The sequence below is a fragment of the Ranitomeya variabilis genome, chromosome 8 (genome assembly GCF_051348905.1).
Source record: "Ranitomeya variabilis isolate aRanVar5 chromosome 8, aRanVar5.hap1, whole genome shotgun sequence".
Taxonomy (NCBI): Eukaryota; Metazoa; Chordata; class Amphibia; order Anura; family Dendrobatidae; genus Ranitomeya; species Ranitomeya variabilis.
Genome location: NC_135239.1, coordinates 27,853,422 through 27,868,961, shown reverse-complemented (window position 1 = coordinate 27,868,961; position 15,540 = coordinate 27,853,422). Strand labels below are relative to the sequence as shown.

General features: G+C 47.2%; 1 protein-coding gene across 2 annotated transcripts; it reads right to left on the bottom strand.

Annotated features, from left to right (window-relative positions):
• Nucleotides 1-358: 358 nt before the first annotated feature.
• EIF2B3 (eukaryotic translation initiation factor 2B subunit gamma) lies at nucleotides 359-15,294 on the bottom strand. Of its 2 annotated transcripts, none has more exons than XM_077276809.1 (12): nucleotides 15,165-15,294; nucleotides 14,198-14,352; nucleotides 12,788-12,936; nucleotides 11,842-12,001; nucleotides 11,408-11,519; nucleotides 9,384-9,473; nucleotides 7,650-7,744; nucleotides 5,797-5,987; nucleotides 5,598-5,669; nucleotides 5,043-5,191; nucleotides 2,635-2,738; nucleotides 359-497 (listed from the first exon to the last, which is right to left on the bottom strand). In XM_077276809.1, the coding sequence occupies exons 2-12, from the start codon at nucleotides 14,349-14,351 to the stop codon at nucleotides 445-447; spliced, it is 1,329 nt and encodes a 442-aa protein (XP_077132924.1). In that variant the 5' UTR covers nucleotide 14,352; nucleotides 15,165-15,294; the 3' UTR covers nucleotides 359-444. The 2 variants fall into 2 exon arrangements, with proteins under 2 accessions (XP_077132924.1, XP_077132925.1); XM_077276810.1 differs by having other exon boundaries at nucleotides 14,454-15,179.
• Nucleotides 15,295-15,540: the final 246 nt, after the last annotated feature.

Here is a 15,540-nt window from a genome sequence, read left to right as displayed (position 1 = left end):
TGTAAACATGATCTTACGGTGACTACAAGACGCCATTGCTGGACAGTTATAGAATTACTGTTTGGTATTCCTGATTAGCCGTGGTTCTGCACGTACAGTAGAAGGGGGGATGATGGGAGTGATACGATACATCCACCATACAGAGATTAGATTGTGAACTGGGGTCAGAGATGATGGAAGTGATACATTGCGGAGACACTGGAGCAGATATTGGATTACCTGCGGGGGTCTCCATTAGAGATGTATAGCTGGACAGCATCCATGGATTTTTACAGAGAATAACTCATATGCCAGGACTTAAAGACCCCGCAAATAACGGGGGATCAGGCAGAATCCCCCATAAAACACAGCTCACAGATAAACCTCCAAATCCTTTATTCTCTTATATAAATAAGTTGGTGGTGGGGGGAGGGGAGCGGCAGCTTCTTCGGGACGGGGGCCACACTAGATCTCCATTAGTTGCTCATTCCCCACAATGATCTCATTGACGCGTTTTTCTGCGGAGATAAAATGAGTAAAGCTGATTACGCGGTGATCAGAAGACAGGATCCTGGACCAGCGGCCACTTCTGTAGTCCGTGGCGCCCGACCAGGAGCCAAACCTCTATATGCGAGCACTATCCAGATTACTGCGCTTCGTGCCGCAACGATGGTGTCGCTTACAAATAAGAAGAGGTGGCAGGATCCTGCCTAGGGAGGAGATTCGCAGGCCTGTGGTTGGAGGCCACGGACTACTGAAGTGACCCTGGACGGGTGTATTACACATCTTTTTCAATCATCAGTAATCACAAAGTATCAAGCACAATGCAGCACTTACCTTTTATTAAAGAAGTGACCATTGGAGTATAAGGTACAAGATATCACGGCACAGTGACGTCACATCCGCATAAGGCTTCATTCACACCGCAGATTTTTCCACGTATGAGAAAAACGGACCAATTATTCTGATCAGACTCTTATCAAAGAGTGTGGTGTGAGTGTCATCCGATTTCATCATGCGTAGAAAAAATAAATAAAAATAAAGTATCTCCACCTTTTGTATTTTAATAGTCCGTGAAAATCACACCACACTCGGATGTCATCCAATTTTTTCACAGACCCATTGTATTCGTGCCCCCTAGCTAAGATACCCCAGGCAGTGGAGACCCCCCCAATATGTATATCACTGAGATCAGTAAATGATGGAGCACCGCAGACCCCAGTCACGCTGCTTATACACCTGCATATGAGCGTGACCCCCGCAGAGACTGTTGAGTCTGGCCTTACAGGTGGTCTCCAGATCAGCTATGACTTTGGTTGACACAACCCTGCAGATGCTTACAATAGCCGTGTGAGTATTTACACCGCGCTGTACAATGGCAGAGGCTTCGCTTACATTTGTGGGGCACTCGTGCCGGGTCTCTGGGAGCTGGAATCGGAAGCAGTGCATTTATCTGCTTATATTCTATACTGACACTTAGTTCCCACTGTGCCGAGACCACCCACAGAAGACAAATCCCAGTCTATACTACCCCCCACCATCAAAAGGGCTGGAGGCTTCAATAGCACCACCCACGCCCCCGCATAGAGTGGCTATTATGGGGACGATGGACATTATGTGCGCAGAATATCCGAAGATCAATGTAAATCCTGTCATACCAGCAGATGAGTGGTTAACCCTCTTAAGACCAGGTTTTTCTAGAGCGGCTTCAATGAAATGTGGCATCATATACAGAGGAATAATGATCCAGACAAAAAAAAAAATGACCCAATAGCCCGGGCCCTGATTTCCATCCCACGCTGAATGCACTTGGGTAAATCATCAAGATCCACTGCTGGCAGATCCTGAGTCAATGACGTCCCAGACGTGATCAATGGGAGACAAGACCGGAGACGCTGCAGGCCACGGTAGCACTTTTAGACAACACAGGCGGCTCACAATAGCACGAGCAACATGTGGCCTGGCGTTGATGAATGGTTCCTGGGACACCTTGGAGAAATGGCCGCCCATACTCAATACATCAAGATGCTTTTTTTTTTTCATTGATTATCATTAACACTTCTATCCACCCTGCGATTTCCATAATCCCATGACGTTTCATTCTTGGTGTTGCATGGAGGAGTGTGAATCTTGCCATATAATGAGATACTGGCCAGGCGAAGGCTCGGGGCTGACCACGCTTTGGCTGCAATCTAGATTTTTTACTTAAATGCATGTTTTTGAGGCTGAAAATCAGTTTTGCAATTGGGGTTTAATTGAAAATGTGGCACCTTTTGGCTATTACAGGTAATGGTGCAAAACTCAAAGCCCAAACCTGAGTATTGTACGTAGTGCGGTGGAGCCAGATGGCTGCTCACCTGTACGGTGTTATACAACATGGAATCAGGAAGATTTATGTTTTTGATCCAATTCTTCGGACAGGAGCAGCTCTGCGGCTGCAGACGTTCTGTCACTCAGATCTGTGGAAAGCTAAAGGCACGCGGGTCGCAGGAGGAACAGCGCAGAGGTGGCGGCAAATGTCTGGGGGGGTACTCAGCGTGAGTATAAGGGCATGGGTGCACAGAATCATGTAGATAATGGGACATAAAGGAGGAAAAACAATGCAGTCCGGGGATCATAGGACGGCATCGGGGTTCAGCTCTGGACATTGCTCACCTTTATTATTGATCCGAAGACCTGAGCCGACCAGACAATCTTTAATATCGGCCCCGCTGTGTATCACTGCTTTGTTACAGATGACGCTTCCCTGGAGGGTGCAACTGAGAGAAAAGAAGAGGACAGGAGCGTGAGACACCGACAACCGAATGATTAACACTGACAACCCTTCTCTCTACAGGAATAGGAGCAGATGCTGATTGGGCACTAGACGTGTGCTCCGGTAATGCAGTCCAGAGGCGATTCTCGCTTTACACCAATAAAGCTTAAAGGGGTCGTCTGGCCTAAAGGTACACAGTGACTGCAGACTTGTGAATCCTCACATCATGTGCACGGGCTAGACGGAGCGGGGCCGGAGACGGGCTAGTCAGAGCGGGAGCCGGGCTAGTCGGAGCAGGGGCTGGAGACGGGCTAGTCGGAATGTGGCCGGAATCAGGCTAGTCGGAATGTGGACGCAAGTACGCAAATCACATGACAGCCCGCGGCACCGGAAAATCCTCACAGTGTACACGATGTGAGCATTCACAAGTCTGCAGTCACAGTGCGGCTTTTGAGGATGACAGTCCGCACGATGTCTGTTCTGGGGGCTACATGAAACTAAGCAGCATACTCTAGTCTACAGTCTCCTGCGCTGGAGCGAGCGTCACAGGATCTTACAGAGCTCGATGCCGCAATGAAGGAAGTAGCCAAGAACGACGAGCGGAACGCTCGATTTGGGGGAGTCAGTGTTATCCTCAAATGCCCGTAACAGAGCGATTTAGAAAAACAATTAAGCAGCAGAGTCCAACACTAATGGATTTCTTGAGAAAGCGGAGGTTCGCCTTAAATCACTGAATATTACCTAGATCTGCAGCTTACCAACATTCCTTGACAGCAAGCAGAGATCTTACGCACTAAGAATGTAAACATAATGAATGGAAACCTTGGAATGATTCTGCCCTTACCTGGCAGCACAAATCCATCCTTTTATTTTCAGGGTAGATAAGTAGCGGACAGAGATATCTGGTAGCAGCCTTCTCCCCTCTCAGAGCTCTGGGGGGTCCGGAGAGATAGCAGTGGGCATGTGTATGGGCTCATTTATCTGCTACTGCTCAGCTTCAGCATCAGTCTTCGCATTCTATTCATCAACCATATAACGCTATCGCATTCTATTCATCAACCATATAACAGCGATAGCGTCTACCCAGGACCCCTATGATCAGTAACATTGCTGCATTTGTGTCAAGAGTCTATGCCCCCCCGATTCATCCAGGAGTTATTGGCAGATTTATGGAAGAAAAACTCTTCAAATGTTTGCAAAACTCGAAAAATGTTATGACTTTAGGTGTTTTTATGCCAGTCCTGGCAACTTCTAGTACCGGACGAAGCTCGGTCGGTATGCGATGTGGCCAGAGAAACCCCAACACAATTCACCATAGGTGACCCCACAAGGTGTTAAATTCAGTGTTGAGGCGCACGGCGCAGCACCCCTTATTCCCGCGCTCCTGGCCCGTGTCTGCCATACTGTCAGCAGTCACAGATCTCACAGCGGCCATATCATCGGCCTTCAATGTTTCTGAAACACTCGCATTTTTCATGTCTTTCTTTTTTTTTTTTTTTTTGGAATAAACATATTCCAGGGGCGATGGATCCAGCTGTGTAAATCAGAGCGAGGGGCCGAGTGTGAAGGTGAGGAAACATATACTGAAGAGGGCAGGAGCTCCATGCGGAGATAGGACAATGCCTGTGACTCCCCCCCACAGGCGGCCATGTGCAGGGTGGGGTATAGAAACGATTGGGGTGGGGTCCCGTGTATGTGTGTGTCCTCTGGGGGGGGGGGGGGGATTACATAGATCTGTGTGTTAAAACAGTCGGACCACCTAACAAGATAAGAATGAAGCACCTCAGCTATCAGCACGGGCCTGGAGGCGTCCCCCACCCCGGGCACACACGCCTTATAAACAATGTGGATAACACACGGCCCCCCACCCAGGCAAGATTGCACAAATGGCAAAGACTGGAAAAGACATATCTTCACTAATTATCCCCAGAATGGATATGGCTGTGCCATTCATGTTCTCCAGTATTTACCAGAGACCCCCTGTAGCCCCCCCAACGGTGATATATCTCATTAATATGTTTGAATATCCATATAAAGACCATAAAATGGCACCAACATCATGATGATTATGGCTGCAGACACCAATGCATTTTCTTTTTTTTTTACAGACTGCACATGGACTAATGATTATGTTGGTTCATGCAATATAAGCAACATGATTGGAGACGAGAGCCCAGGGGCATATTCTGTCAGCCTGGCAATTAAATGGTTAATGTTTGACTACCCAGCTGATGGGGGGACTCACAAGCTGAGCTGCGAGGTGTAGTGCCACCAAGTGGCAGAACAGGGAACGGCGGCTGGTCCTAACCTTTCCTGTATCGTGACGCCGTTCATGATGATGCAGTTTGTGATCTTCACTCTTTCTTTGATGATGCAATTGGAGCCAACGAGAGAATGCTTCACGGACGTCTTCTCGCCGATCCTCGTCTGTTCCCCGATCTTGCTGTCCGTACCCACCTGAGGAACGATAAAAGACATTACCATACGGTGTGCAGTAACGACCTGGATAATCGTGTCACTAATGAATGGGTGATCGTCCACCATATCCAACCATTGCATAATAAAAGCTCTAAAACTTTCTAATATGTTTCTGCTTGTTGTCAGTGAACAGAAATTGAAAGTCTTCCGCTAAAAGGTCTAAATTCCAGGCTGATAAATTTTACCTGCACTGGCCCATTGTAACAAACTATCAGGACAGGACAGATATATGCTGCTGATGCGTAGGGTGCAGAGACTATTAATGCTGCGGTAATAATCTGCACCATCTGATCATCACACATCATATTGGCCACGGTTGTGCATCCTGCCACGGTGCAATGTAATTAGGGTCAAGGCCAGAACGGGCTGTAACATGGCTCCTCACCATGTGCTTATCTGTGATGTCGGCCGTCGGATGCACCCGAAGCTCTTCACTATAGATGGAGCTCTGCGGCACCTGCAGAACATAAGAAAGTCACCTCAAGTGGCCACCGCTGGAGTCCCACGTACAGGATAAGAGATCAGGACCCTCCGTATATATAGGAGAGATCTGCCACATACAGAAAATCTGCTGTATCCCTCACCTGCTTGTTGGCCTCAATATACATGGCCAGGCTGTTCACCCGGCAGCACAGTTCATTATCGGCCACGTGGACGTAGCAGCGCAGGCGGCTGCCGTGATACGACTCCATCATGTCACCATGGTGGTCGTTCCAGCTGGACTTGGTTAATGCCATTTCCAGCAGATTATCACTGGGTATATAACTGGAGAGGTCTGTGGGGGCACAAGAGGCGAATATGATCAGTTATTTGTCACACAATGAATCTCTCCGACCATCCGTTCATCTAACGCACATGCCAAACTCTGGCCCATGGGCCAAATCTGGCCGGCAGGGTGATTATATTTGGCCCATGATGCGGAGAACGCCCCCCCCATTATACCGTCTGGAGGACTATGTCGTGCCCATTATACTATATGGAGGACTACGTGGGGCCCATTATACTATATGGAGGACTATGTGGGGCCCATTATACTATATGGAGGACTATGTGAGGCTCATACTGTATAAAGGACTATGTGGAGCCATTATACTATATGGAGGACTATGCAGGGGCCATTATAGTATATGGAGGACTATGTGGGGCCATCATGCTATATGGAGTACTATGTGGGGCCATCATACTATATGGAGGACTATGTGAGGTTCATACTGTATAAATGACTATGTGGGGCCATTATACTATATGAAGGACTATATGGGAACCATTACACTATATGGAGGACTATGTGGGGCTCATACTATATAAAGACTATGTGGGGCCATTATACTATATGGAGGATAATGTGGAGCCATTATACTATATGGAGGACTATGCGGGGCCATTATACTATATGGAGGACTATGTGGGGCCCATTATACTATATGGAGGATAATGTGGAGCCATTTTACTATATGGAGGACTATGTGGGGCCATTATACTATATGGAGGACTATGTGGAACCCATTATACTATATGGAGGACAATGTGGGGCCATTATACTATATGAAGGACTATGTGGGGCCCATTATACTATATGGAGGGCTACGTGGTGCTCATACTGTATAAAGGACTATGTGGGGCCATTATACTATATGGAGGACTATGTGGGGCCCATTATACTATATGGAGGACTATGTGGGGCCCATTATACAATATGGAGGACTATGTGGGGCCCATTATACTATATAGAGCACTATGTTGACCAATTATACTGTATAAAAGACTATGTGGGGCCATTATAAGATATGGAGGACTATGTGGAGCCCATTATACTATATGGAGGACTAAGTGGTGCTCATACTGTATAAAGGACTATGTGGGGCCATTATACTATATGGAGGACTGTGTGGGGATCAAAGTTGGGGCATCATTCTGTGTCGTGGTCATCATACTTGCGTAGAGCGTACTGTGGAAAAATCATACTGTGTTTGGGGGGCACTTTTGTTGCCATTACACTTTATTATCTCTATTATTTATTAATTCAAGGTTTTTTTTTATCCTTTATTACATATTTAAATTAGGCCATATGCTTTTTACTGCTCTTACATAACATATTATATTACTCCAGTATTCCCCATTTGTGATTGTATTTTATTTTAAGATCTATTAACTAACACTTTTGTTTCAATATGAAAAAGGTTTATCATTATATTTAATGATCAGGAAAAAACTTCCTCAATTGTAGACTTTTTTTTTTATATCACGGTTGGCCCACGACTTTGTCCAAGTTTTTTATTTTGGCCCTCTGAGTATTTGAGTTTGACGTCCCTGCCCCAACATTTCTAATTCTAGATTATATTTATATTAAATACTTTTTGTTAACATTGTAGTTATGGTTTACAGAATTCTTACTGCAAGCATTCATTTACTACAAACATCAAAGCATTTGTTTTACCTTTCTTGTCTCTTTCGTGTCCCACATTTTTATGTGAGGAGAACTGTTTACTGACCAAATACGGCACCAGCTCCCGTCGAATGGAAGAGAAGGAGCTGCAGTAAGGAAGACAAGAAAGAATACAGCCTCCTGTAATACACAAGAATCTGATAGCATCCACATAAAGTCTGATGGGCTTGTACTGATCCTAAGTTACATCCTGTATTATACTCCAGAGCTGCACTCAATATTCTGCTGGTGCAGTCACTGTGTACATACATTACATTACTGATCCTGAATTACCTCCTGTATTATACTCCAGAGCTGCACTCACTATTCTGCTGGTGGAGTCACTGTGTACATACATTACTGATCCTAAGTTACATCCTGTATTATACCCCAGAGCTGCACTCACTATTCTGCTGGTGCAGTCACTGTGTACATACATTACTGATCCTGTACTGATCCTGAGTTACCTCCTGTATTATACTCCAGAGCTGCACTCATTATTCTGCTGGTGCAGTCATTGTATACATACATTATATCCTTGACACTGATCTCTCCTTCAAACCGCATATCCAAGCCCTTTCCACTTCCTGCCGCCTTCAACTCAAAAATATTTCACGGATCCGTACATTCCTAAACCAAGAATCTGCAAAAACCCTAGTCCATGCCCTCATCATCTCCCGCCTCGACTACTGTAACCTCCTGCTCTGTGGCCTCCCTTCGAACACTCTCGCACCCCTCCAATCTATTCTAAACTCAGCTGCCCGACTGATCCACCTGTCCCCCCGCTATTCCCCAACCTCTCCCCTCTGTCAATCTCTTCACTGGCTCCCCATTGCCCAGAGACTCCAGTACAAAAGCCTAACCATGACATACAAAGCCATCCACAACCTGTCTCCTCCATAACATCTGTGACCTCGTCTCCAGGTACTTACCTACACGCAACCTCCGATCCTCACAAGATCTCCTTCTCTACTCCCCTCTTATCTCCTGTTCCCACAATCGCATACAAGATTTCTCTCGTGCATCACCCCTACTCTGGAACTCTCTACCCTAACACATCAGACTCTCGCCTACCATCGAAACCTTCAAAAAGAACCTGAAGACCCACCTCTTCCGACAAGCCTACAACCTGCAGTAACCATCGATCGACCAAACCGTTGGACGACCAGCTCTATCCTCACCTACTGTATTCTCACCCATCCCTTGTAGATTGTGAGCCCTCGCGGACAGGGTCCTCTCTCCTCCTGTACCAGTCGTGACTTGTATTGTTCAAGATTATTGTACCTGTTTTTATTATGTATACCCCTCCTCACATGTAAAGCGCCATATGGAATAAATGGCGCTATAATAATAAATAATAATAATTACATTACTGATCCTGAGTTATATCCTGTATTATACTCCAGAGCTGCACTCACTATTCTGCTGGTGCAGTCACTGTATACATACATTACATTACTGATCTTGTACTGATCCTGAGTTACATCCTGTATTATACTCCAGAGCTGCACTCACTATTCTGCTGGTGCAGTCACTGTGTACATACATTACATTACTGATCCTGAGTTACATCCTGTATTATACTCCAGAGCTGCACTCACTATTCTGCTGGTGCAGTCACTGTGTACATACATTACATTACTGATCCTGAGTTACATCCTGTATTATACTCCAGAGCTGCACTCACTATTCTGCTGGTGCAGTCATTGTACATAAATCACATTTCTTATCATCACAGTTACATACTCATTGTCAGCTAAGAAATCCACCACATATTTGCGCAGGCAGTACAGATGTGCGTCCAACATTCCCATCTTCATGTGGATACGCGGATACCTAGAAGTGGAAAGGGGAACATAAAAAGGTAATATTTTGGGAGTGTAATATAACATCTATTAAGTCTTAAATGACATACTACAGGGAACCTGTCGTTAGATTCTTGCTGCTCGTACCGCGGACACTGACAGCATGAAGCAGACACCAGACGGCCTTCGAATAATCACACGGAGGCCCCCGGCCAACTCTGGGTGAAATGCACAGTCAGGCTCTGTACGTCCTGCCGGTGATCGGGCAGCCTGAACCCCGTCAGGTTCCCTGTAAGGCACCTCATACACATAGGGTGGTCATCCAGTCCCACCAAAACCTGCCAGCTCAGCAAACATCTATGTTATTGTGTGCAGCCACCTCCAGAGCTTTTATGAGCTCAGCATTCAGAGAACTGCTAGATCTGCAGCAGATGAATTTATCAAAACTGCAGCAATCAACGCAGTAAGTGACATCGCCAGAATCAGGGTTTCTGCCCCTACATCATGCTGCGCTCATATTAAATGGTTAAGCCTGGTAACAAATTCCCTTTAAAGAGAACCTGTCACCAGGTCAAAAGTTCCATATTTTTGTTCTTATTTTATTCCCAGTGTTCCCCTAAGTAATTGTTTCATTGTTTTCTTTAATCCGCCATACCGTTCACTTTTGACCTGGCGACAGGTCCTCTGTAAAGGGGATCCAGAGCCTCTAGCTTCTACATCGTAGACGAGTGGTGCCAATGGCTCAAGACCCCACGTATCTGCCGAGACTTGTGCAGGATCGGCAGGTATTGGGCATGTATACCATTTTAATGTGGGATAACCCCTTCAATATTCTCAATAGGAAGCAACTCCACAACAGACCCCCGTCACATTGCACATAGAGAATGCTGCCCACCTTTCCAGACTCCAAATTCTAAATAAATGTCAAGTGCACTGTCCCTGCCAGTCAGTCTACACTGTAGAAATTATCATTACATTCATAAACCAGGATGAACGGAGGTTCAGGTCCCTTCCAGTGCTGCAGCAGATCGCGTTATAGCTCTGTCCATCCTGATCCTCCTGGTGCATGAACAGACTGCAAGATCTACATTTTACACAGGAGAGAGCTCTGATGATCATCTAATAAAAAGGTTGACAATATGCTGTGCCACAACCACCGAGGGTTCAGCCTGGCCAAACATATGGCTATTTATCCTACAAGAGGCACATTGTGCCCAAGGATATAAATATTGGTCATCCCCCTGCATGCAACATCCGGTGAGAGTGGGTGGCTGCGTAACACCAAAATATCCAAGGGGGCAGAGAAAATGACCTCAGGATGCGCACAGGTCATAGGTTAATTGGTTGAAGGGTCGCACAGATCTCTGCAGGTTCGGCTTCTTCCTTGGCTACTTCATCTCTCAGAACTTCAACTGAAAGTGTGGAAAGTTTCTGAACTGTCCGATTGGTTGCAGCCTTGTTTTATGGTGCGGAGATGGAGAACGATAAACTGATCAATTTTTTTCTATCCTGTGTTTATTGGACGAGGGGTTATTTTTGACTCATGTAGGACGAACATGATAACAGAACATGACGGAAATGTGGCTTGTCACTGCGCAGAGGTTTTCAACAGTGAAAAGCCCATATAGATCCACTGCATTACAGCATGATATTATTGACTCCCTCCAGCAGCCATGATGGATGATGCTCCCCCATAACATGGAGAGGGGTGACATAGTGACCCCATATGTGAGACGTCTCTGAGACCTCCCGTCAGTCACTGCAGACCATCAGCGGAGTGTAAACTCGGTGATTCATCACTTCCGGTGGCCCTGCAGCAAGACACCTGGGACTAACAGCTGCCAGACCGACCCGCTGGACGCTAATTACGGCATGAATCCCCGGATCGTCGCGTCGCCCACGTGCCGAGGAATGTGGCTACGTCACCCCTGGGTATACTAACATCGCAGGATTGTGCGGACTCACCGCTGGAAGATGCATTTCTTCAGGTCTAGACCATCGTCCAGGTCCTCCTCATTAGCCAGCAGCAGGAGTCGTGATCCGCTGTCGTCCACTCCAATGAAATCTCGCTCCTCCACTGACAACGAGGAGAAGAATGGTTAATAATGGCGAACTACAGGAGCAGAATTCAGGCTCCACATAATACATCGCGCTCTGTAGCTTCAATTAATCTTATTTAATAAACACATTTAAACAATTTTTAAACTTTTTCCGATGGAGAAAGAACATTTTTCTTTTCTGTTGCTGCTGCTGACGGATCGGCTGCTGACGGATCTGCTGCTCTTATTGTGCTTCATTTCTTAGGAGTTTGATTGTGGAAAATGTCTAAATATAGGAAACCACAACGCAGCGCTGGATGCGCCGTACAATGGATAGCAATGGCCCCGACTGCCACTCACCGGCCTTCTGCTTCCCTTTCTGCCCGGGGACGTGTTCGCTAGGCTCTGGAGCTTTCCGCATCATCATGGCGAGCGTGGCATTGTGGGCCCGAAACAGGTCAACAACTTCATGTAAAGCAACTTCTGTGATGAGGTCGCAGCTGAGCACCAGGACATCGCTCTAGTGTAAATCAAAGGAGTCAGACAAGAGACAAAATACATCTCCCAAATATCTGATTCATTATAGTCATTTACTGCAAACAGCTCCATTCACATCAAGAGCTGCATTCACAATCCTTACACTCCAGTCACATCCAGAGCCACATGCATTTCCAGAGCAACATTCACTAAGGTAATGCTGCAGACACATCCAGAGAGGAATTAACCTCCAGAGCAACATTTACAATGCTACTACTCCAGTCACATCTAGAGCTGCATTCACCTCCAGAGCAATCATTACTGAGCTTATACTCCAGTCACATCCAGAGCAGAATTCACTTCGAGAGCAACATTCAAAATGCTTCTACTCCAGTGGCATCAAGAGCCGAATTCTCGTCCAGAGCAACATTTACAATGCTTCTAGTCCAGTCACATCCAGAGCTGCATTCACTTCCAGGCGAACATTCACATTATACTTCAGAGTTGCGTTTTTAAGTCTTTTGCTATTCTATAAGGAGTAACCTGTGTTATTTCTAGTGCAGCTCCGGATGTGATTGGAGTATAATGTCTAAATAAATCAGGAACACAGTAAAATAAGTAAGAGTCAATTCCAGCTGCATGAGGCCTCACAATGTGCCATCTGCTCTTCTCATACGTAAAATAAAAATAATCACAAATGTCCAAGCTTCTCCTACCCAGAGTAACATCTGTGATATTACTGCAGTGGAGCGTGCAGCGAGCAGACACCGGAGAAGATATGGGGTCAGGTCTGGCAGATATAGGAGGCCGTGGTCCTGGGTGGTTTTACCTTAATCTTCGAGTAGATGTGTCGCAGAGAGTCCGCAGTCCCCCTCTCTGACGCCTTATCATCGGGCAGACACACCACATCCACCTTCATTTTAATTTTCATGTCTGGGATACATTTCTGAACTTCTCGAGTCGTCACTACAATGACCTCTGAGAGCAAAGAGACCACACGTTAACCTTTAAGAGGGTCTTGTCTTAAAGGGGTTTTCTGTTTTGTTTTGTTTTTTTCAGCAAACCTTTGTTATTCTGCTATCATGTGTTTTAAAAACAAACTCAGCCTTACACACCCTCCCCAGGTCCAGCGCTGAGTCTCTGCCACTGATCCCACCGTTTATTATTTTCTGCAGCGCCGACATCACATTGAAAGCGCTGCAGCCAATCACTGATCTCAAGTTAACGGCAAGTGCCACTGAACTCACTGATTGGCTGCAACGCTGTGAACAAGATGTCAGAGTTGTAGACGCCAGAAGGAACGGCAGAGACTTAGCTGGGGGACAGGGGTTTTCTGAAACTTCAAAACACCTCTAAATAAAAGAAGGAGGAAAAAAAAAAGAAGAAATAATAAAAACTTAAATCAATTCGCCTGTTACTCTGTTTCTGGGAAAGCTGGGTGACAACCATTATAGCTATAACTTCTCCTGCAGGCGACCACCCAGTCAAGTGACCGCAGCAGGCGACCGCCCAGTTCAAATGACCGCGGCAGGCGACCGCCCAGGTCAAGTGACCGCGGCAGGCGACCGCCCAGGTCAAGTGACCGCGGCAGGCGACCGCCCAGGTCAAGTGACCGCGGCAGGCGACCGCCCAGGTCAAGTGACCGCGGCAGGCGACCGCCCAGGTCAAGTGACCGCGGCAGGCGACCGCCCAGGTCAAGTGACCGCGGCAGGCGACCGCCCAGGTCAAGTGACCGCGGCAGGCGACCGCCCAGGTCAAGTGACCGCGGCAGGCGACCGCCCAGGTCAAGTGACCGCGGCAGGCGACCGCCCAGGTCAAGTGACCGCGGCAGGCGACCGCCCAGGTCAAGTGACCGCGGCAGGCGACCGCCCAGGTCAAGTGACCGCGGCAGGCGACCGCCCAGTCAAGTGACCGCGGCAGGCGACCGCCCAGTCAAGTGACCGCGGCAGGCGACCGCCCAGTCAAGTGACCGCAGCAGGCGATCGCCCAGTCAAGTGACCGCAGCAGGCGATCGCCCAGTCAAGTGACCGCAGCAGGCGATCGCCCAGTCAAGTGACCGCAGCAGGCGATTTGAGGATGCATCACAGCATGACTAGATACATTAACCATTCAGAAATCCTGAAAAGTTGGGTGACAACCACTGTGGCAGCTGTACTGAAAGCCTTGTTGGTTGTCACCAGATTTCCCAAAAGCCGCGTGGCCAATTGTTTAGAGCAGATATGACTACACCAGGACTCACCCTCAAATCCTGCCCGCTCCAGCATGTTCAGTGGGTACCACAGCAGAGGTTTATTGCCCACAGGGAGCAGCGGCTTTGGAATACTGGTGGTTAGGTCCTGCATCCGGGACCCCCCATAAATCGCCATCACTACTGCCTGTAACTCCACCGCCATCCTGCAGGGGGGGGGGGGCAGTGAGAAAATGACAACATTACACTAAGAAATCATCTAAAATCCTCAATTATTAAAGGGCCAGCGAACGACGTGTCAGTCTACCGAGAAAACCTCTGCGACCTCCAGGCAGGATTTCTGTCGCTTGTTCACGATTTTCAATATCTCCGATTGCTTTCAGGGAATGATAACATTCTTGTGGAGTCCGGATGCTGAAAACCTTCCAATGTAACGTTTGTTTTTTTTGTTACTAATATTAAGGACAATATTATTAAACCGGCCATTGTTTCCATTCACAGTAAGCTGTTTTCTTTGAAAAGTTTGTAACAAAGTTGCAAAACTATTGATTATCCGGTAAGACGGGCGATTTTCTATGGTGTCCGCACTGCTGGGGGCCAATATCTGCACGGCTCCCGTTCATTACCAGGGGAGACACCGGCGACAACTTACAAGTCACATGACAGCTCCACGTACAAGGGCCTGAAAAAATGGGAGACAATGACGAAAGTAACCCACAGTCTGACGCAAGAACTGCTGGGACTTGTAGTCTGCAGCTGGAGAACCCACATTACAAAACAGGAAGGTCCTATTGACAGCTGGGGATTGTAGTTCCACACTTGCTGTTCTCTATAGAGCCTATCTGGCAGGGAAGGCATGCTGGGACTTGTAGTCGTCGCAGGGTTATAGATAAGAGATCGGTCAGTGGCAGGAAGGGGGTGTGCACTGAGCGAGCGGACTTTTATCACCCCCTGCTGCACTGACAGCGCCACAACACCCGGGCCGGAGCCCCCTCGGTGAGTGAGTGACCCCCGATACCTGACAGTCTGCAGCGGTCCCGGCTCCTGCAGAATCCACAGTTCCGGCGCTGGAAGACGGCTCCCGCTCAGGGACAAAAAGAATGTGAAAGCGAACACCGACCACGTGCTCTCCACGTGCTGTGTGCAGGCTGCTGTCACGTGACCCCAGTGACTGCGCTGCTATAATTATTCTTCTTATTACCGTTATGTAGATATTTTTGTGCATGGCATGTGGGGGGTCACACCCCTGAGACCCTGTTAATAATCCTTCCCCCTTTTGTATGTCCTAATTTATACTTTTCTTTCTTTTATTGCATTGTTGTATTTTTTTTTTATTAATTTTTATATTATTTTTTACATTTTAGTAATTTTGGGGCAGACAAAATGGAAAAAAA